Here is a 21,567-nt window from a genome sequence, read left to right as displayed (position 1 = left end):
GTGAGGCTTTTACCTGTTTATTTGAAAATATCTTTTTACTAAACAAATTTGACATCAACAGAACTTCAGCAGTGACATAAATATACTCTTACAGTTAAAACTGCCATATCAAGACAAGTAGAAAACACTTTGACATTGTACTGAAAACTATACTGTAGATCTTATTTCTGATCGCAGAACACAAGCACACGCACACACAATCACTATATACATCACTTTCACAGGCACAAAACTCAATCCAATTAGTTTTCAAACTAACAAATTAATTTGAAACTTCAAAAAACATATTAGTTCTGCTATATTCTTTCTTTCTGAAAAAAACATACCATGCAAAGAGAGCAGAGTCAAACATTCAGTCATACCAAATGCTTTCCCTACTTACTGAGGGATCTGTTGATGCTTTTCATGAAGGAAATCACAAATATTGGCCTCGTACAAGCACCAGAATATTGGAATCCTTCTCCCCAACCAAGCAGAACTCATAAATGCTTAATCTTAATAAGATTGCATGTGAATAAGAGGATGGTTGTAAAATTAGGATTGGGCCTAAGTCAATTCAAATCGAATTGAACTTTCAAATCCCAGTTCAAGAGATGAGAATATTTCAAGTAGTCATATGTCCAATGCAATTGTTGGGGAGTAGAAAGAAGTCAAAACCTTCCATCTTCACTCTTTGACTACAGAGAGGCTCCTGAATGCAAATACCATCCCGCCCGCCACATAAAACACAGGAATGCATTATGAATTTGCCATTATGGGCTATTTGTGCACAGGCTGTAGATTTATATTTCGACGAAGAGTGCATCCTGAATCTCGCCATCAGGGTAAAAAAGTCACAAACACCACTGACCACAAGCTGACAATTTTCTGAAGGCCCATGGATAAAACTTTACATGAACACATGAAGGAAGAGGCAATTCAAGTGTTTGACTTTTTGAGTGTCACTGTGATTCAGTGGAGCTGGTGTGTTTGGAGGCATCAGGAATCAGAGATGTAACCACCAGTCCCTGACTCAGGTCCAGACCTCGGCCCTCCTTCTCCTAGAAACACACAGATGCATAGAGATGGTATTAAAACAAAACACTTCACACAAACACACACACACACACACATAGCAGGTAGTGGGCTTGACTTTCAATGATACATCTGTGAAAGAAAGTTGCCATTACAATTAGGAGCCGTGTTCAAGCCAGTTAAGCACATATTAGTTTGTTTAATTGTTTATGCTGTTATTATATATTGTACTATTATTGAAGTTCATACAACAGTTGATGTATATTTTAACAGTGTATTTTAGTTGACCTATGCTAAGGCTATGTTTATATTTGCTATCTTTGTGCTACAAAACAGTACATATATTTTTCTTAGTATGACAGGTGATTCCCTTACAGCACTACGGGCAGTCTGGTGCTCATGTGGTGTAAAACAGAAGCTTAGGACATGATCATCAAATCAAATCATGATCAATCAATCAACATCAAATAATTCACTGCTATTGTCGTCTTTGCCTCCTGGACTTGTAAGCACACTGATTTAATTCACATTCAATCTTCACATATTGGATGTAATTAGTCAAAACTATGAGCCCACAAAGACTCATTCACAATTATGGAATATAGCATCAACTGTTATTATGCCAATTTGATGAGAGAGAAAATCCTGCTCAAAAATCAGTTGTGTTGGGATGCTTAGGGAAATGAGGTTTAAAGATTTCCCAGGCTTCCAGACAACTCACAGCTTTGTATTCCAGAAACATCTCCTTGAAGGCCATGAAGTCAGTGAACGTCAGCAGCATGTCAAAGATGTCACCTGGGACCTCCTCTTTGTGCTGCCTGCAGATGAAACAGAGACATACTGTGAATCTCATCATATTTTAAATGTACTGGTGTGCCACCTAGTGGCGTGATGCAAAATAATATTTGTTAAGAGCAACAGGTGCATCATACAAACCAATGTGTGAGCTGACTGGTTCTTGCCAGTGACACCATTAATGCCACCAACTAAATTTAAGTGACTGAGTTGCTCGAGGAGGAAAACAGACAGAATGAAATGGCTTCAGGAAAGAGTTGTGCTGTCACATCTTACATGAGCAGCTCTGTGAAAGTGTTCATGTTAAAGCCGGGGATCCTCTCCATCAGCTGCTGCTCCAGGTGTTTCTCCAGCAGGTCAACCTACACAATGTACATGAGTTAATATGAATTTGATCGTAGTGCATCTCCCTAGTATTACAGAAGTTCAGTAAAAAGTTATAATCTCTGAACGAACTGTTGGTTGATATTATATATGAAATGATATACTGTCATATTACTGAGGGTAACTGTGTACTACACTTAGACAAGGTTATATAAATCAGATAATAGTTTGCCCAAAAACTCACGTATTCATTGAAGATGGGTGTGTAGCTGAGTTTGTTCTCATCAGAGTCATCAAACTCAAGATAGTGTTTCTCCATAAAGCTCTGCTGAAGATGCTGAAACTCTTCCTCTAAAAAATAAGTAATGGACAGGTAGAGCATTACATATCTTCACTATTAACTGGTGAAACAGTGAAGCCCTCAGCTGGTCTAGCATATAGGCCTTTATAAAGATAAATTTTCTGTCATACCCACATAAAGTAATATCATAGTTTGAGATATGTTTTTTACAAAATAAGACAATGACAATCCCTTCTCAGTCAGGTTGAAGAATTAACAAACAGTATGACTGAAACTCTGTATAACTGTTTAGAAAAGACTGACAAAGTACAATAAAACATCAAAAAAGAGTGGATTCATCATTAGTCCTACCCATGATGATGTCCTCTATGCAGCCAATAACAGCATCAAAAGCGGCATCAGCAGCAGAGGAACTGGAGGGAGAAAAGCATGAGATAAAGATCATATCACTTAAAGGTAGAAGAGTTTGACTCACAATACCAATTGTTATTACATTAACACAGAGCCAATGTGTGCTTGATGTAAACCTGTCGATTGAGTGAAAGCACAGCCCCACTCTCAAGTTTTGAATTGGTAGTCAAGTCAAGAAATAAAAAATAAAATAACAAAGACTAACTTTTCCTTTCAGTACTCTGGATCTGACTTGACTTGACTTGACTTGACAGACTTAAGACTCAACTCGGGCTTTAAAGCAGATTCAGACAACCCACCTGGAAATAGCAAAGTTTTCTTCGTCCATATCAACCATTTCTACAATGTTCTCTCCACAGCTCCGAACATCTAGAGAACGAGGGGGGGAAGCAACATTTGAACACGCATGTTTTAGTTGCGTTATCCGTTGGACAAAACCATACACTGTATATAAAACAAATGAGCTAGCTGATAAGTGCAACATTTGACAACAAACGCAATACTGACGTTCAGTCACAAAGCTGCCCGTGAAACCAAACAAGTTTTGGTCGTTGCTGAAAAATAACGTTAGGTAGCTGACCGGCTAAGTAAATGTTAGCTAACATTAGCTAAACACATGTAGCGTTAGATGAATACGGACTGTATAGTATTAGCTATATTTCATATTTTTCCTCTGTAAACGTGTTGATTTACACGTTTCCTAAGCTACATTAATGTTAGTTAAATACATTTAATTTCATTACTTCGTTCCTGGATGTCCATGTCGTTTCAATGAGTCGTTGACGCGGATGGTAAATATTGGACGTAATGTTGTTACCAAGGAAACGGCGAACATGTGTGCGCCTTTCCGTCCCATCCGGTGGAACAAAATCTGTGCAAGTTGGTTCCTATCTAAGGACATTAGAGAGATTATAGAAATGAGACAAAATACTGTAGGTCAATTATTCGAGTTCCCCTGCTTTGTGTGCTTTAGCTTCACTTAAATGGGAAAAAAAAATAGTTTCCAGTAAAAGTATTGGTATCTACCTCGGTTGAGATCGACTGTTATTTAAAGGTCTGTGTAGATACAGTAAAGTAGTCAAGTAAAAAAAGCGAACAGAACATTGAGATTTTAAGGATTTATGATGATAATAAAAGGATATTTGAGATGTAAATAAGCAGAATTCAGTCATACAAAAAAAAAAAAAAAAATCACATGACCATACATTTATTACAAATATCACAATCCAGGAAACAACAATTCTTCAATAAATCACATCTTTGGGAACTCTGGGGCAAAATTCCTTTATAGATGTTTTAAATACAGCTCACAACTTATTCTTTACAATCTAAAGTTCATCTCCAACCGTGGAGACAACCATATAATTTCTCTCACCTAAATGTATAAGGTGCTCCAGGAAATACAAGGTAGCAAATGGGAAACAGCCAGTCATTTGTCGTACTGAGAGATGCATGTTATCTTTAATAAATTATTCCAGTATAGTCTGAACGATTTTACAGATCTTGTTCATGCAATCTGGTGGAGTAAGAACTCTTTCATAAACTATTTGACCAAGAGAAATAAAAATTATTCAGTGTTTTAATTTGAAGATTTTTTTTTGGGTTGTTTTTTTGTTTGTTTTTTTAAATTGTACAAATAGAATTTTTCTTGAATCTCAATCTCTCATAAATTCATTTTGTCACCTGTTTCCAAAAGACAAATATCATTCAGTCAACCCAGAGATGCTTCAAGTAAAGGATAGACAGAAAGACAGGTGGAAAACACAAGGTTGAAGACGTAGGGAGAGAGATGGAGAAATGGCAACTTGAGAGAACAGAGATGTGCTGTTATATAAAGCACAAAGGGAAACGTTTCTCAGTCTGAACCAGTCATCTGGGAGATACAACTTCAATCTGTTTTGACAGGGTCAATACTGTATGCAATAAATCACACCAAGAATAATGTGATTTTTAGCAAATGAAACATAAACCCTCTTTTTTCTGTGCTGAAGCCCAAACAGTTTAGGTCATGTCACTGTGCTGTGGGTAGTTTCTTTGCTTATTTGGATTAAGTATTTCACTGCCAAATCAGACCCAAAATGACATCATCTTAACAGACACCCTAGGATATTTAGTAAACTGATACTGAGGAAAGACAATTCACGTAAACATTTTGCATATGTTTTTAAGGATTTACTGATCTGCTGATAAAACAATCTCAATCAACAAAAGCTGTTGTACTTCTCAGCCAATTTTCTACATCAGTGTTCACCATCATTTAAAATGCATAATTATATCACATCTTCTGGATTGAAAATAGGCATCTTAATACAGACGCATGTGTTTGTAATCACAAACAAAAATTAAGACTTAGTTATACAGCTGCAATCAAGCAATCCAAAACAGAGTCAAGAGGGTGGTGGTGAAAACTGAGTTGTGTACTTCCCCCTCACTGGCTCCTCAAACATAAGCATTAATATAACTTTATGTAAATTCGAATCCCTGTGTATTTATTTGTTGTAGTTGTGACATACATGACTGAGACTTGAGGAAAGATCAACATCTGAGCAAAGACAATACAGCACAAAAAGCAGCAGGGTCAGCCATGCTGAAGATCAGGTAAGTCCTAATAAAGATTCAAGTATGTCATTTTCTACTAGTTGTAAAACAAGCATTGTCATTAACTTTCTCTCTTGTATGACATCTGATTTAATGTTTAGCATCTTTTGTAAATTGAATCACAGAACTGAACTCTAGGAGGAATCCTGCAACTTTAAAGTTCTCTGACACCGGGCGCAAACTCTGGCATCTTTTTCTAACGGGAAACCCTACCACTGGGCGATCAATCAGTACAGACAGTGAAGCTGATCAATGGATAGGTTTTGGTACAACCTTGAGAAAAGAGAATGAAAATGCTACCTGGAGAACAACAAATTGTATATCTATACCCGAAAGCATGACAGTGTGACACATCTCAAATTAATCTGTACCTTAAGTTTAATACTGTACTACAAGCTGTGTCCTTTTTCAGCTACCCAGCCCTTTCAGATCTGCAGACATGTGCATGACAGTGATGGGATTAAATAGTAGAAGCCTCTGGGCCTCTGAAAGCGCAGTGGGATCCTTGTATCTGAAAGGATTTCTGATAACTCTATGCAGGGGCTTGCAGATAAGAAGCTGGTGCTGTCGGTAATCTGGTAACATTTTTTCTGCTCCTCATGTATGCTCTTTTTGTCTGAAAAACACACTGTCTGTAGAAAGTTGATGATTCTTGGCCCAGCTTCTGCAGTGAGTTGTCAGAAGGATACAAAAGAGAAGATATAGGTAAATGAGGGAATGCTCCTTGGGATCAAGCTGTGGTTTGATTCCCCTCCTCTCATTTCCTCTCTTTCTTCCCTCCACCTCTCCATCTTCGCCTCTTCTGACCAGAACTTACAGTCCTGGCATCATCACAGCTTTGTGGCACTGCCCTCACAGCCCTGCTGGGTGAGAGGGGATTAGAGGAGGAGGAGGAGGCTGTAGGGCTTGTGTGTCTCTCCTTACTAGAGGAGGGGCAGGAAGTGTGTCAGGAGACATGTGCAATGAGTCTGACTCGGGTCTGGATGTCCTGGCGGCACAGGGGGCACGTCTCTAACTGTAAGGCACACTCCATACACATACCACTGTAAGAAGATGGATGAAAACACAACATAAAGGAAGATTTTATTATCCATTCATAGAAAATGCTGGACAGAGAAAACTAGCTTGATTGTATATGGACAAAAGTATCCATGAATCTACACTCACGACAAAGTGAAAACATGTTTTTAGAATTTTTTGTAAATTTAGTAAAAATCAAAAACTGAAATGTCATTTACTAAAGACCCAACATTCAGTACTTTGTAGAAGCAGCAATTACAGCTTCAAGTCTTCTTGGGTAAATTTCAACACGCTTTGCACACCAGGAGTTGGGCAGTGTATCCCATTATTGTGAACCATCACCTCAGTCTCCGGTCACATGAACTCTCACTCACGTCCCTGACATGCCGCATTTATTATGGGAACTTTCATACACAGGTGTGTGTGAGTTTGTAAATTATGTCCAATCAGTTAAATTTGCCAGAGGTGGACTCTGATCAAGGTCTAAACACTATTAAACTATTAAAGCAACCAAACAGGATGCAGCTGACTACAATTTGGAGTGGCTCAGCAAAGGGTTTTTTGAAGGAAAAAAAAAGAAAAAAAGAAAAAAAGAAGAGAGATTTCAGTTTTTGATTTTTAATAAATTTGCAAAGATTTCTAAGAACATAAATCAGATGCACACATACCCATGTCCACAGGGCCGCAGCTCCGTGTCAGCCATGACGTCACAACACAGCGTGCAGCAGTTGTCTCGGATGCTAACCTGCTTTAGTAAGGCCAGACGCCGGTGTCTGGGAACAAACATACACACAAAAACAGATAAATATATTTCCACTTACAGACATGTATTTAATCTAGTTTCTACTGTGTACAGAAATGAAAGCCCATGATAGCTACATTTCCTGCTGAATGGTATGTCACACTTTATTCAAATTCTTATACTGTATATCATAACAGTCCAATGACCAATTTCTTAATAAGTAGATAAATATCAGTTGCGATATCTGAGTTAAGACACTCGATTGCATAAGGGTTTGGGCAAAAACACAAAAGTCAACAAAATCTCCACAAAGATGGTGTTTTTCACACGGCCACAGACGCGTCACATGGCTGACATTTTGTCATGTTAAACACAGGTAAGTATCATTAATAGGCACATTTCATATTGGTGGAGTATTGTGGATCCTGGGTCACTGCCACAGTTGACTAGAAACCCTACATTGAAGAGACATAACCCGTAAGAAAGGTCTGTGGTATAGTACAACATTAGACTATAAAGGTGATGCACAACTCCACTGCATGTTAGCCTGTTTATTTCATTACATTTAATTTTTCTAAATAAAGTCTTTTTCAAGTCATCATATTTACAAAAAGTCTAAAGAGTTGCTTTAATGTAACCAACAAATCTAATAGTGATGAAAATGCTCTATGTACACACAAGCAACCCAAAACGATGAGTCATGTTTGTATAAAGTCATACCTACGTGTTGAACACCGTATGCAAACAAATGATTCACTTCGAGGACCAGTTTCACTTCGTACCTGGGTAGGATGATCTTTTCACTGGGCATCAGTGAAGCAAAGTCATTGAAGGTGCTGAACTTGACAGAGGGTGGGTGACGGAAAGGCTTGGCCCCAAAGTTAAACTCACACTGCTGGTATGACATAAAGCTGGCAGCAGCGAAGAAACCCGACCTGTCAGAGACATAGGTGAAAGAAAAAAAATGGGGTTTAGTTGAGAGAAGATGGACAGACAGAGGAAGGAAGAGAGAAAAGAAGCAAAGAAGGAAGGAAAGAGGGAAAAATCAAGAACAGAAGAAGAGGAGGGAAATGAATGATGGGGTCTTTCCACTGAAACTAGAGCCATAAAACAAAAACTGTAGAAAAGGTAACAGAAATTCACAAGTCGCGTGGACTTACGTGGCTGATGAGAAGACCTGTTTCTCTGGTAGCAGCTGATGTCCATTCAGATAGAAGATCATCTGCTTCTTACTGAGGTCCAACAGGAAGCCAATGGCATCTCCTAAACAGGACAAACACATGCAGAAGAATAAATTATTGACATGCTAGTATTTCTATTATCCCTCCATGTGGGAGGTAAATCAGAGCCTGAATGCTGGCGATGACAGCAGCATGTGGGCACCAAAATCACAAAGCACTTCAGAGACACCAAAGACAATATATCTATTTCTAAACAAATGAATCTGACATTTAAAGTGAAGTGTCCCTCTCTTTTACATTGAAAATAATAGTAGTCCTGAGTAATAACAGTGTGTGTTTATGTGTGTTTAGTGCTTACCCTCTTTCCAGCAGGGGTGAGAGTGAGGTTTACTGCGAGCGTTGTACCAGATGAGCTGCCTGCAGCCATCATAGGCACATGAATATTCATCATCTCCTATTCCATAACCCTCCTGTAACACACACATACACAAAATGCTTAAGTATGTGGCTGCAGGGAACCGAAATGTGCAAAGGTTGAACGGTAAACACACTGAAGAGGATTACATGGTTGAGGAACTTGCTGTCCTTGGTGGCCCATCCGATTTGCATCACGCCTGATGTAATGACGGTCACCTCGTAGTACCAAACGCCTGAATCCACGCAGAAAGTACAACGCACGCTCTCAAAGGACGAGGCATCACATCGTGCCTGATGACGAGAGCAAAAGGAGGAAGAAAGCATTAATGAGTTATTCAGATTTTATATATACACTTGAGAAAAACATTTACATTAGGTTAATGAATATAAAATATTAAAACATCAATAAGTACTGAATGAGCAGATCTGCTACTGATCGCATGAACATCCCTGAATTCTAATAAATGTGGCTATTGTCATAAGACTACACACAGACTAACCTCTAGTCCAGTGGGGGAAATCTTGAGGTACTCGCTGACATCGTTGCTGTTGAGCATGGCGTTGATATTAGTGAGGTTGACCTTCTCGTAGGTGAACTGACGACCCTCCTTAAGAACTGGACAGGGGATGACAAAGCAAATTTCTTTCTTCACCGACTCACACACACATTTAACTAGTTAAACAGACTGACGCTGACTTTTCAATTTTTGATCCTACACAAACATACGATGTTGAAAATATGGGGCAACTCACACAGGTTGTCAAGGCTCCACTGTGAACAGAATCCAACCTGCCTCTTCAGGTAGTCGGGATGCTCCGCCCACGACTCCAGGACACCAAGTCGATTGCTGATACAAGACTCGGACACTGTCAGTTTGTTCTCACCTGAGAGGAAGAAGTGAATTTGATGAGGAATGACTAAATGAATAAACATACACAATGAACAAAAATTTTAAAACATTGTAAAGAAGAAGTTGCAACTGACTGAAACCCTTAGCTGGTGGCAGCTGAAGACTAACTTGTTAGGTCAGAAGTGCAGCCCATCCTGTCTCTGTCTCACAGCATAATATCGTATATAAAACTAATGAAAGTGCCACGAGGTAGTAGAAGAAAATTAAAGCTGAAACACTGGACAGGCCTGTTGTCATGGAAACGGTTAACAGCATTTCTGCTTAATGCTTTGATAAGGTCACTTTCGTTCTTATTTTTGTATCGTTTCCAAGGAATTCACTTGTGTTCACCTATCTCATCATTAATCTTGATTTTGAAATGGCTTTATGATACAGAGAGTGAACCTACTGGTCTGGGAGAACTTCTCCAAAGCGATGAGAGCAAACAGCATGACAGTAGGGTGGGCCTCAGAACTCTGGAGGAAAGAAAACTGTCGTCAGTGTGTGGACTTTATTTCAAGTTGAATGTGCTGAAGAACGACAAAAGGTGCAACTGTCACAAGTGGTTGTGTGTGTATATGTTTGCTCACCAGGCTCTCTAGAAGGTACTCAAGGGTTCCAGGGCTCAATAGTCCGATACTGGCTGGTCCTGTTATGAGGACAAAGTATTTAAAGTATTTATTTTTTCCTGCCATTGAGATGAGCTGCTTATTGACTAAGAATATTGAGTCACTGAGCTAAAATAGTTTAATCTGTATGTAGAGATTCATAAAGACTCTGGGTAAGTAGTAAAAATAGTAAAAAAAAATGACCCCCAAACAAAAGGCCTTGTAATTTGACAAATGTTGTGTTCTTCTAATTAGTTGTTTGCAGTCAGTGTGTGAGTGTGTTGGACTGTCTGCATGATCACAGTGAGCAAGTAACAAGCCAATGGAAGCAGTGAAGATCAAGAATATGTGTGTGTGTAAACATGAACTGTACCAGCCAGTTTCTCTGCCAGGCATCCCAGGACAGCTGTGGTGTTTCTGTGTTTAGCAGGGTTTAGAGCGTCCTGTTGTGCTACAGCCGAACTCAGACTCAACATATCAGAGAGTTTCTGGAGAGCATCCTGGGGAGAGGATTTGGACCAGTTACTTCAACGACAGTCACATACACACACAGTTTCTATGAAACAATCCCAATGTTGGGAAGGATGGAGAGATGAAATATGTCAAGATTTCAAAATCCAAACATTTGTGATGAATAAATCTACAACACAGGTCATAATACCAGGTAATAAAGTCAAGTGTGGGGCAAAATACAGAGGGGCGTATGTACAGATGCACCCATACACACATTCTTACTATTGCTGGCAGGAAAAGACAGAGGTGATTGTAAGCCAGAGATAGCACATCAAGAAAATTAAATTTAACAGGGACACAGTATCACTGCTGCACCAGAAACCAGGATCAGCTGGTATCAACCTAACCAGATTTTATTTGTCTAAAGGGAAATAAACAAGTGGGGTTAAAAAAAGGGGGTGGAAAGCAGATGCCAGAATTTCAAGCTATGTCCCTGTACGTACATAAATACACACACAGAGCTGCATATAAAACATTAAATTGCCAAAACCAATGGAAATGAATGAACCTGCAGCCTTTGGGGCTCCTCAGGATCTGGTGCCCAGTTTGCCCAACAGGTAATCCAGCCTTGCTCTTTATCTCTCTCTCGCACGCGCACACACACACACACACACACACACACACACACACACACACACACACACACACACACACACACACACACACACACACACACACACACACACACACACAAACCTTGGTGGGCAGGGGACACTCATCCAATAGAAGGGTGATCACTGCAGGGCCAAGCGGATCGTCCAATGGGATCACTCGAATCAGGGACTGGACGACCTCCAGCCAACCATCATCTAAGAAAGGAAAGAAGAAAGTTTTGACTTTGATTTGAGGTTCAACTCACTGAATTCATCTGACCACTCATAAAAATCCTGTTACATACAACTGTATGAAAGACCACTGTGGCTGCTGCATAAGAAAATTTAAAAAATTTACTTCCTGTTGTCTTAATAATTAACATGTTTTTGTCCTTTAGTGCATTTCAAATGGACAATATTATACTTGAACAGGAAACAGGTCTTTCAATGGCCTACATATATGTAGTCTGCTTCCCCTGTCCGTTACTGTTCTCAAAATCCCCTTCGCTATGGGAAACAACAACAACAACCTCCGAGCTAACAACCTACACACTGAAAATGTCAAGTTTTGATCAGGATTTGGATCATGCAATCACATAGTCAACACTCATAGCTGCAGTGAGGCGTTTTCTTTGCTTGGATTTAGCATGTTCAAGTTCCCCTCACACACTACTTTGCAGTAGTACACAGTCGCCCCATCCTGAGTTCAGCAACACCCAAGATAATTGGGATTGGTTTTAAGAAATGCAAAAAAGCCAGATAGTTTTTTCCCACAATAAGAGAATGAAATGGGTGCAGCAAGACAATTCTCCAACGATGTTTGTCGAAAGGTGTTTAAAAGCCATTATTACTAGTTAAAGTGGAGTAAGCTATTATATCTTTATTAACCCAATGCCTAAAGTGCATATCATGCCTGCATGATATACCACCCATTTCAGTAGTCGCGCATGCTTTTGGAGGTCTTAAACAATACCCTTGAGTCTGTTTTCACTTATGCAAAAAACATATGACAAAACACTTAGGGTACCTTCAACAGTAACTTATTTCCACAGATGGAGGATAATTTTCACATTGGTCAAAATAATAAAATGTGTCAGGGACAGTGTTTGGGAAAACCCTATTGATACTTTATCTTCTTGCCACAGTTGTTATTGAAGACTGGATAACACTTCAACATTATATCTATGTTATATTATATCTACATTGTGTCTTCAGACAGATGTTTCTCTTCTTTGGCAGTTTTTTTCATGATAAACCAGACAACTCAAAGGTAATTGAAATGTGTTGAAATTTCTTTTTGATACAGTCTCCTGGACTATGAGTATTGGATGCAGTTCAAATGCAAAAACACCCGTTTCCTGTCCATTAGATGACTCAGTAACAAACACTCTCTCCATAACCCTATCACTGATGAAAGCCAACTTGCTTATGAATAATGTAACGTGATAGCACATGTCAAACAGAAAGTGACTGGCTGGGCTGACTGACTTGCTGCTTGGCTGCCTTCAGGGTTCAGTATCTGCAAGCTAATACCCAACTTGGCTGTTGTCAAGCCACACAACACCACACCATGTGAGCATCAAACACCATATGTGCAAGACACAAGGCCCAAACACAAGCTACCACATTAGCATAGCCAACCACTCTCTCTTACACACACAGCATGAAAGCATAATTTACCATATGCACAAGAAAGCACACACAACAAACCAAAAACACACACAAACATCCACAGAATAGACAAAAACCCAAATAAGAAACAGACTTTTCGGTCACTGTCCAACAAAAGAATACAACAACTCTGTGATGCTTTTAGCTTGCTGCAAAAACTAGCAAATCCCAAAAAGGAATATTTAAATCCTATTTAGACAAAGTTTATGTTGGCAGTGTAAGTCGTGACCATGTCCCTTCCCCAGGTGATGTAATGTTCCCCTGAGCATGGCCAGTGGATGTGTTGGAAAAATGCTATGGCAGCAATATTACAGCAAGATTGTAACCAGCAGATAGGTGGTGTTGCAGCCCCCCTCCTTTGTTCAGTGAAGGTTTTCTCTTGACATAAATGGCCTCTTTTACACCTCATCCAAATCTACCTGTCCTACTTGTGTAGGATTTGTACATTTTGGTCCTTAAAATTGTGTTTCTTATTAATAACAGAACACAGCTCTAAATATGTCAAACTGAGTTAGTTTCATTTCAACCTTAAGAAACACTGAACTTAACCTCATGTCCAAGGAGTTATACAAGTGACTAAAATCAATTAAAACACGGTTCAGTTGGTGGATACAACATTAGCCACCTTGTCAAATTACTGTTTTTGAGTAGAGCTAATGTTCATACCTTTTCCCTATTTAAAAAAAAAACTGATTTATAATTTTGTTTCATTTGCTATATGGATAAAATACTGTCTGGCAAGTGCACACTCAGCGTGTGAATGAGTATTTCATTTTTTTTCCTTACCCGTCTCTGCCATCTCATGCAAAGTGATCATGGAGTAAGGGGGCTCTTGGTCACTGAAAAACAAAACAGACCACACAATATGATAACAGCCTGGTTTAGGAGTGTTTACCTGACTGTTAAACATCACAAACTCAAAACTGCATTTAGTGATATGTGCGCTCATTTATGTGCATGTTTTACAAAAATAGACATGGTGCTTTTCAGTAAGACCATTCAACCAGTAAATAAAGTGTTTATAACCCTGTGATCACTGCGTCTGACAACAAACGACTCAGCCTTTGGGTTTCCATTATTCCAGTAATGGCTATGGACAGTAATGTTATTCCACAGAGAAGAATGTAAGCATATAATTGTGACGGATTTACTTCACTGGGTGGCGTTGATGATGCTGCTGCTATGACTGTTGCTTGTCATGGCTCATCCCAAGCTGAAAACTGCTTTCCAGTTGATCGACTTACTGCATAAAAAGCTAAATGTTTTAGTACCATGACCAATACAACACTACAAACTACAGTTTCAAAAATGACCTGTTAAATCAACATCTCGCTGACAGAAAGTCAATAAAAACGAACATCAGAAGTTGCACAATGGATTTTAATTTTTGTGGGGTTAGTTGTACTGCATTGGATTTTAACCTCTGATTTTTCTGTTTTCTGTCCACTGCTTTTTTTCCTCACCAGCCTGGAATATAGACAGGGTTTCTTTAAGGGAGGCTGAGAAACCTTGGGCATACTATTAAGCTCCTGCTGTCACTAATAGGATCAGACTATTAACCTGACAAACATGACAGACTACAGTGCCAATAATTTACATCAACCTATTTTAACATTGATTCATTTTAATTTTACATGTCAATTAAATTTTCTGAAACGTACCACACTCAACATCCTGCCCATATTTTGTTCTCAAAGCCAACCAAACCCATGCTGATGAAAACCTCCAAAGGGGTTCCACTGAACAGCTTTTCTCAGAAGACAATGATAGTTCAGTGAAAGAGGAAGATCAGCACTGAAGCAAGCAACACATCACAACATGCTATATCATTGCAGCAAGTCATCACCAAACAAAGAGAGAAAACTGACTTGCACAAAGTTGTCACACCAATTTAATAACAGAGAAAAGTTCTGTTAAAAGAATGAATCTGTCTGGTTTTTTTTTGTTAGCTTAGGTGAAAAAAGTCAGTTAAGTTATTTTGTCCCCTTGATTGATCATTCTTTCCCACAGCCTTTACATTTTTATGTTTTAGGCAGGTGTTTTGTGAAGTTACTGAATTATTACACAAATAACCTGCAATTATGCATTTTGGTATTATCTTTCAGTTATACAAGAAGTCCTGGTTATGAACGTGGATATCTTTTTTAATAACTGCACTGGCATTATCAACCAGACAGATGCCACCCAGCAAAGCAAAAAGTATGGAGTGTGTCCCTAATAACAATGATTGCACTGTTCCCACACTCCACAATGCTATAGCTATAATGATACATTTATTAAAAAAAAAAAAAAACTATTGATATTTCAGCTTAAATACATTTGGCTCACATATTGTATCATTGGTAGTTTCTCAATAACACCGACAATCAAAGTGAAAGTAGAACATCTTTGTGATTTTCCCTGTGGGTTCTCTGCACAATACATTGTACTGTGCTACTATTTGTTCCAAAGAAAAACAACTGACTCATCTCCAGGCATGACTTTACTTTGTAACCATTACTCCTTGAACCACCTTTGTCAAACCTGTGAATGCGACGTTTATGTGTCAGTGACCATAAACAACCTGATGTGATGCTCCTTCTGGGAGAGCTCCATGTTTTTCTGATTCAAGTGAGCATGTGTTTGACTGAGTTTGAGTTTGGGCAGCTAATGTGGAGGTGTGTGTGTGTGTGTGTGTGTGTGTGTTGTGTGTGTGTGTGTGTGTGTGTGTTGTGTGTGTGTGTGTGTGTGTGTGTGTGATGTGTGATTGTGGCAATTGATCCCCACTGCTCTAGCTGACAGAATTACAACCCTCATGTTGATATATAACTCACTGTATGAAAACAAACAAAGGAATCAAGAAGGTTCAAATATTCTGAGACAACACACTTACTGAATAGGCTGGTACATATTGATTACTTTACCAGGGCACTGCTTCTGGCCTATTGCTGCTACACATTGTACGACTTTAAGCATAGAAGTATCTACATGTAAATGACAATAATATATTTTTTAAAGTTTTTAAACTTTTAATGGACAGAATGTCCTTATGATCCTGTTTCAAGAATTTTTTTTAGTTACCTGAGACACTGTCAGAACTCAACAGATACTGTTTTTGAAAGTTTAGAATATTAATTTAAAAAAACTTCACAGACCACTCTGACTCTTCATTCCATCCTCAACCTTATATTATTAATAGCATTATTAGACTTACTTGTCTACAAGTGTCCTGATAACAGCCAGTGTGTCCAGCACCAGGCCATCCACATTCTGCTTCTTCCGTCGTGGCTCATGAGGCCCTCGCCCTCGGCGTGGCGGTCTGACTGGGTCCCTAGGCCGACTGCTACGAGCCTCTCCAGCGTCAGCACCTACACCTGTACCATGATCCACCCGCCTAGCTTGTCCTCGGGGTGCCCTCGATGATCCATGGTGATGGTCCTCCAAGTCACTATCCTCCCGGCACACACAGCTGTTACCCATTGTTCCAGTGCTGGAGACCACACTGGCAAGGGTCTCCCAGAATGAAGGAAGGGAGTTTGAGGAAGGGAAGAGCAGAACCCTTGCAAGGCTCCTGCAGGCACAGAAAGTGATCCAGGTGGCTACTATCATATCATTGGGAGAGCTTGATTTTGGGGGACTCTTGCCCCAGTGGGCTGGGTGGGGTCAGCGTAAATGATCATACTGTTGCCAAGCACAGATGTGGGATTGGTTCTGGAGCAGTAATATATGGCTTGTTAAATGAATCAGGAGGGGTCAGCTGATGCAAGGAGACAGGCTCTAAGCATCATAGACAGCAAGATTCAGGTCCAGCTGCACAGCTGTGGAAGCAACACAAACAAAACACAAAAAGTAAAACTCTGCCCTTACATCCCATATAAAGTTTAACAGCTGACAATAATCTGCCAGCTAAGCTCAAAACTAGCGGAAGTGATACATGTGATAAAAGAATGAAAACTAGAAAGAAAATCAACATTAGCTGTTCATCTCTCAAGCAAAGTAGCTACTATACGACGTCTTGCTGTTTTAATCTAGAGTTGTGCTGTTTAAGTAGAAAGTTACAGTGTATTAACAATGATCTCATTATAATAAATGTTTTTGTAATATTGATAAACAAGAGCTTTTCGGTTAGCTGGCTAGGAATCTAGCCACCCACCAAACAAGCATTGTAACGTTAGTAGTTCAAAATGAAAACCAAGTCTCACAAACTCGCACGTATCATTTCATTAGTACACTATAATTGTTTAATTTTAACATTGACGCATACTTACGATGCTACAACTTGAAAAACAACAGCATTCAAACGCATGCGAGCCAGAAAAAAGTAACTGACAGAACAGGCAGCTAACTAGCTGCGTTCTGTAGTAGCTAACTAGCTTACGCTAGCTGTTAGCCGGTTAGCTGGACACTCCTCTGATTCCACCGTCGAACGACACACAAGTTAGCTAACATGACTAGCCATGAACTAAACGTGCGACCCAAAGACAGGTGAAGTATAGGGGCACATTTATGTGACCCGCCTATATTCCGCAACACACCTTTGCTGAAGTCTAAAACATCACATTCATATGACGGTTAGCTGGGACCTCTTACACATTTAAAGACGCGACACTGCTAGCTGCCTGCTAAGTTCCGTAGCGTTAGCAGCTAACGTTAAAAGGCTGGCCATCATTAACTGTGGATGCGGAGGCGACGCTGACGAAGGAGGGAAGAGGATATCTGTTGAGGACAACGTCAACATTCAGACCATATACTCAAGACCATATACTATAAAACAAAAACTTTATTTCTCTCTCTCTCTCTCTCTTCTCTCTCTCTCTCTCTCTTTCATTATCTATTATGTATTACGTTATCTATAATATTTAGTTTTGATTTGTGTAGATTTATGTTTCTGTACCTTGTATATGTATTGTTTTATGACAGAAAAAACATTAAAGGAAATCAGTTCTACATCCCCAAAAGAAGACAGCTTCAGAATTAAGATCGTGAGAAGCAAAAAGAAAATCAACAACAACAACAACAACATTAGTCTATATGAGATGAATATGCAGCATGGAGCTGAAAGTAGTTACATTACACCAGGGGCGGGGCCAGACATTGTAAACATTTGAGGCTTAGCCCAAAGTTCATTCGATATTCAGGGGACATGCTCCCTCAGGGAAATTTCCAGAGTCTGCACTGCCCAAACTTTTCACTACTGTTACATAAAGAGAGGCAAAAATTGTCTGATGTTACTATTTTGAATTTACATGAGATAGGTGGGGAATGAATTTGGCATAAACAGCATCACAAATCTTGAAACCGATTTTTGTTACACTATGCAGGAGTAGAGTTCACAGATTTAATGTTTAGATGACAAATCTACATTTAAATCCAGACAATAATAATATGTGCTACTTTAACTGAGCAGTCATGGATCCACAAGGCCAAGTAAACGTCTTCACTACTCTGAACTGAATATTAGGCCAATAGAAGAACATTCACTCTAATGATATTAAATTTCTTTTATTAACATTTATTGACACGAAAATAATAACATTAACTCAAGGTCTTTCAGATCAGGGAATCAGAATGATACAGCAGAGAGAAGCTGAAGGTGGGCTCAGTGACAGCAGGATCCAGGTCCATATTCCAGGCCGTAGTCCATTAAAGTGGTTTAACAACTTTAGGCTGGTTTGATTTGATGATATTATTTAATAAAATAACTGGGTAAATAAAAGCATCCACAATATGAAGTGAAACAAATGTGACAGACCACAACAAAATATATCTATATACATATGTTCTTTCCCTATAGTCAGGGAATAAACACTAAATTCACTAATATTATCAGGTTTTAAATGGCTGATGCTCAAAACATATCATTTCTCATAAAGTTGAAAGAATGAACAGGCTTACATGCTCTGACCTGCATACTTAATGCTGAAATAAAAGGGTTTTAGCTCATCATCAAATGGGATAGTTGTCCATACATTGAATAGGTATTCTTTGTCTGTTTACACCATTTTACATAGACTGATCTACAATAAGAGACCTCATGGATCAAAACACATAACCAAACGTTTTTCACTAAGTCAACTAAACATTTAAATGGTGTGCTTTAAAATCGGACAGTCATACACTCTGCTTCGGTCTAGGGCTGTATTGAAGGAGTTGTCACAATACATCCCACTCTTGCCCAGGTCCTCAGAGAATCTTTGTGATTTAGGGTGGAAGGTACACGGTGAGCTTTCAAAGGTTGGAGAGCGAAGACCATAGTCGCTGGAAGTGGTCCTGTACAGAGGATTCTGGGGCTTTGCCCACGACGTTGGCAGTACACCTTTAACTGCTGGAGTCATCATGCAGGAGAAAACTGGGTTTCCAGGGCTAGCACAGGTTTTTGTGTTTTTTACCTGCTGCTCTTGAGAGGCTGACATCCTTGCAGTAAAAAAGAAAATGATATCAGAATTAATGAACTGAAGCTTCGGTGCGAGATTACACAAAACCAAGCTAATTTATAATAAAAAGTGTCTACGGTGAAATATCAACGGTTATTTTATGCTAAAATATTGAACTAAGCGTAGCTGAGCTAATTATCCATATATTCATATAGTTACCTTCAAATGCAATAAAAAGCGTGTTAGCCAGAGCACGTCTCGGAGAAAAAGCGTCTGGTTACTATGGAAACCGTGAAACATTACGTGGGATGGCCAGCCGAATTCATTCTCAACAGTAGTGCAACAAAATAAATTTCCTCAGGCTTTTTATCTGACCTTTCAGCTCACTGTCTTCATCAGAATCTTGTAGAGTTTGCTTGGTTGTCGTGGAGTCAACATGCATTCGGTTGAATCATTCACTGTGTGGGATTTACAATACATTAACAACATAATTTTGATTTTAGTTTGATTGATTTTTAAAATCGACAATTACAAATTCTGACTTTCATGGAGCTATTTGTACATTGGTTATAACTCACATTAACCGACACAACCGAATCGTGTTTAATCCGGAATGTTACCACGGCACATGAAGGTATCATCGGTTTGCATCATCACTAAGCGTCAACTGTTTACGCACAACTACCGCGTCTACTCATTTCAAACGGCTAAAGCATTCTGAACAAATCAAAACTCTAACCGCGTTGTTCAGAGACTTTGGCAGCCCGCGTGCTACTGTTGCTTTCTTATTATTTGTTTTGGCTAACTGTAAGTAGATTTGTAAGTGTAGCGGTGGACTCTAGCAGGCTGCCTACACCTTCTTCCACAGTGTGACGTGTGAAGCGGTTAGCTTGAGGCTAACTCGGTCAGAGGAGAAGACGTGAGCAGCTCGACCTGGGGTCCTGCTCAGAAGATGGACAGTGAAATCCAAAGAGATGGGAGAGTCCTTGACCTCACTGATGATGCCTGGAGGGAAGATAAGCTGCCATATGAAGATGTCACCATCCCACTGGTACACTGGTGCTATGGCGCTATACAGATTATTGTTAGCATTAGCATGAACAAACGTTCACAGAGTTTGTTTACAGTCAGGTGCAGGGATTTCTCATCGACGTATTGCACATAGATTTGGTTTTCATTAAGGAGATGTTTTTTATTTTTTTTAAACTACTGTTACTTCAGCTTATATGGGAGTTTATTGGTCTTAATAATGTTTAGTGTGCACAAAACAAACCCAATCTGTAATCGGTTTGTTAAAGTTTTGAGTACAGGAGTCCAAATATTGTTTTCCAGCTGGTATGATGGTACTCCCTAATGTTTTAAGCTGAAAGGCTTAAATAGGACACAGTACAGAAATTAGACAATTAACAAATTTGATGAAGTGCACAAAGAACATCCATGACATTTGTGATCCTGGCTTTGCATGCTCTCTGCTTTTATCTCACTAACATCATACTGCTATACCATCATACTAATAAAAAATATAGTGAACTGAGATGGATGTAACTCGTGAGCCTCTTGCTCCTCATTTTCATGGCATCTTGTCTTCTCTGTTCTCTGATAGAGTGAGCTGCCTGAGGCTGAGCAGGACAATGGTGGATCCACAGAGTCTGTAAAAGAACAAGAGATGAAGTGGACAGACCTCGCCCTGCAGAGCCTTCATGAAAACACACCGAGCACTGGAAGTTGAAAAACTTATAACGCAAGTTGCAGCCACTTCCAAACAACTCTACACTTCATCTCACAACTACTAAGACTGTATTACAACAGGACAATAAGGCCTACAAAATCAATTGCTATTCACCTATACTATACCTAAATGTGGATTGTTTTGACCTCGTTCCCTGCCTTCTTCTCTTGAGGCACTACATCTAACCATATTATTCTGAACACTCGAAGGAAAATGTCATGACATGCATAACTTTGCTTTGAAAATTACATATTATCTCTTCCTGTGGCTGTCAGATCTATGCTTAGATGGCTGTTGGTGTAACTGAAGCAACAGTCTCTTGGCTCCAGGCCTCTCTGGAAACCTCTCTGAGAGGTTGCAATGAGAAAATAATATCCTGGCTGCAGCTCCCATCATCATTGTGTCTC

At 39.3% G+C, this 21,567-nt stretch overlaps 3 protein-coding genes across 5 annotated transcripts; 1 reads left to right on the top strand and 2 right to left on the bottom strand.

Moving 5' to 3' along the window:
• Position 1: 1 nt before the first annotated feature.
• arl2bp (ADP-ribosylation factor-like 2 binding protein) lies at positions 2 to 3,695 on the bottom strand. The gene is made up of 7 exons (XM_056388089.1): positions 3,589 to 3,695; positions 3,145 to 3,214; positions 2,786 to 2,847; positions 2,378 to 2,484; positions 2,086 to 2,171; positions 1,736 to 1,832; positions 2 to 1,040 (listed from the first exon to the last, which is right to left on the bottom strand). Exons 1-7 carry the CDS (start codon positions 3,605 to 3,607, stop codon positions 942 to 944), a joined length of 540 nt encoding a protein of 179 aa, XP_056244064.1. The 5' UTR covers positions 3,608 to 3,695; the 3' UTR covers positions 2 to 941.
• A 253-nt stretch (positions 3,696 to 3,948) lies between these two features.
• On the bottom strand, positions 3,949 to 17,752 carry rspry1 (ring finger and SPRY domain containing 1). Of its 3 annotated transcripts, none has more exons than XM_056387801.1 (15): positions 17,648 to 17,752; positions 16,272 to 16,875; positions 13,865 to 13,917; positions 11,511 to 11,623; positions 10,675 to 10,801; positions 10,284 to 10,342; positions 10,103 to 10,169; positions 9,557 to 9,688; positions 9,304 to 9,419; positions 8,951 to 9,094; positions 8,745 to 8,856; positions 8,366 to 8,468; positions 7,988 to 8,140; positions 7,132 to 7,236; positions 3,949 to 6,486 (listed from the first exon to the last, which is right to left on the bottom strand). In XM_056387801.1, exons 2-15 carry the CDS (start codon positions 16,664 to 16,666, stop codon positions 6,390 to 6,392), a joined length of 1,776 nt encoding a protein of 591 aa, XP_056243776.1. In that variant the 5' UTR covers positions 16,667 to 16,875; positions 17,648 to 17,752; the 3' UTR covers positions 3,949 to 6,389. The 3 variants fall into 3 exon arrangements, with proteins under 3 accessions (XP_056243776.1, XP_056243773.1, XP_056243774.1); XM_056387798.1 differs by having other exon boundaries at positions 17,326 to 17,748; XM_056387799.1 differs by having other exon boundaries at positions 17,593 to 17,740.
• Positions 17,753 to 20,117: 2,365 nt separating this feature from the next.
• anapc13 (anaphase promoting complex subunit 13) lies at positions 20,118 to 21,565 on the top strand. The gene is made up of 2 exons (XM_056388249.1): positions 20,118 to 20,482; positions 21,035 to 21,565. Exons 1-2 carry the CDS (start codon positions 20,384 to 20,386, stop codon positions 21,158 to 21,160), a joined length of 225 nt encoding a protein of 74 aa, XP_056244224.1. The 5' UTR covers positions 20,118 to 20,383; the 3' UTR covers positions 21,161 to 21,565.
• Positions 21,566 to 21,567: the final 2 nt, after the last annotated feature.

The sequence above is a fragment of the Seriola aureovittata genome, chromosome 10 (genome assembly GCF_021018895.1).
Source record: "Seriola aureovittata isolate HTS-2021-v1 ecotype China chromosome 10, ASM2101889v1, whole genome shotgun sequence".
NCBI lineage: Eukaryota > Metazoa > Chordata > Actinopteri > Carangiformes > Carangidae > Seriola > Seriola aureovittata.
The sequence above is the reverse complement of the archived record's forward strand: the minus strand, read 5'-3'. Positions and strand labels throughout refer to the sequence as shown.

Excerpts from the sequence above, each read along its gene's own strand:
- anapc13 (XM_056388249.1), top strand. The coding sequence starts at position 20,384 with ATGGACAGTGAAATCCAAAGAGATGGGAGAGTCCTTGACCTCACTGAT. Across the intron at positions 20,483-21,034 it reads AAGATGTCACCATCCCACTG|AGTGAGCTGCCTGAGGCTGA; the intron begins GTACACTGGTGC and ends GTTCTCTGATAG.
- rspry1 (XM_056387801.1), bottom strand. The coding sequence starts at position 16,666 with ATGATAGTAGCCACCTGGATCACTTTCTGTGCCTGCAGGAGCCTTGCA. Across the intron at positions 10,802-11,510 it reads AGTGTCCCCTGCCCACCAAG|GATGCTCTCCAGAAACTCTC; the intron begins GTTTGTGTGTGT and ends TCCTCTCCCCAG. Across the intron at positions 8,469-8,744 it reads TCACCCCTGCTGGAAAGAGG|GAGATGCCATTGGCTTCCTG; the intron begins GTAAGCACTAAA and ends TGTCCTGTTTAG.
- arl2bp (XM_056388089.1), bottom strand. Across the intron at positions 2,172-2,377 it reads CACCCATCTTCAATGAATAC|GTTGACCTGCTGGAGAAACA; the intron begins GTGAGTTTTTGG and ends TACATTGTGTAG. Across the intron at positions 1,041-1,735 it reads TGTTTCTGGAATACAAAGCT|GAGAAGGAGGGCCGAGGTCT; the intron begins GTGAGTTGTCTG and ends GTGTGTTTCTAG.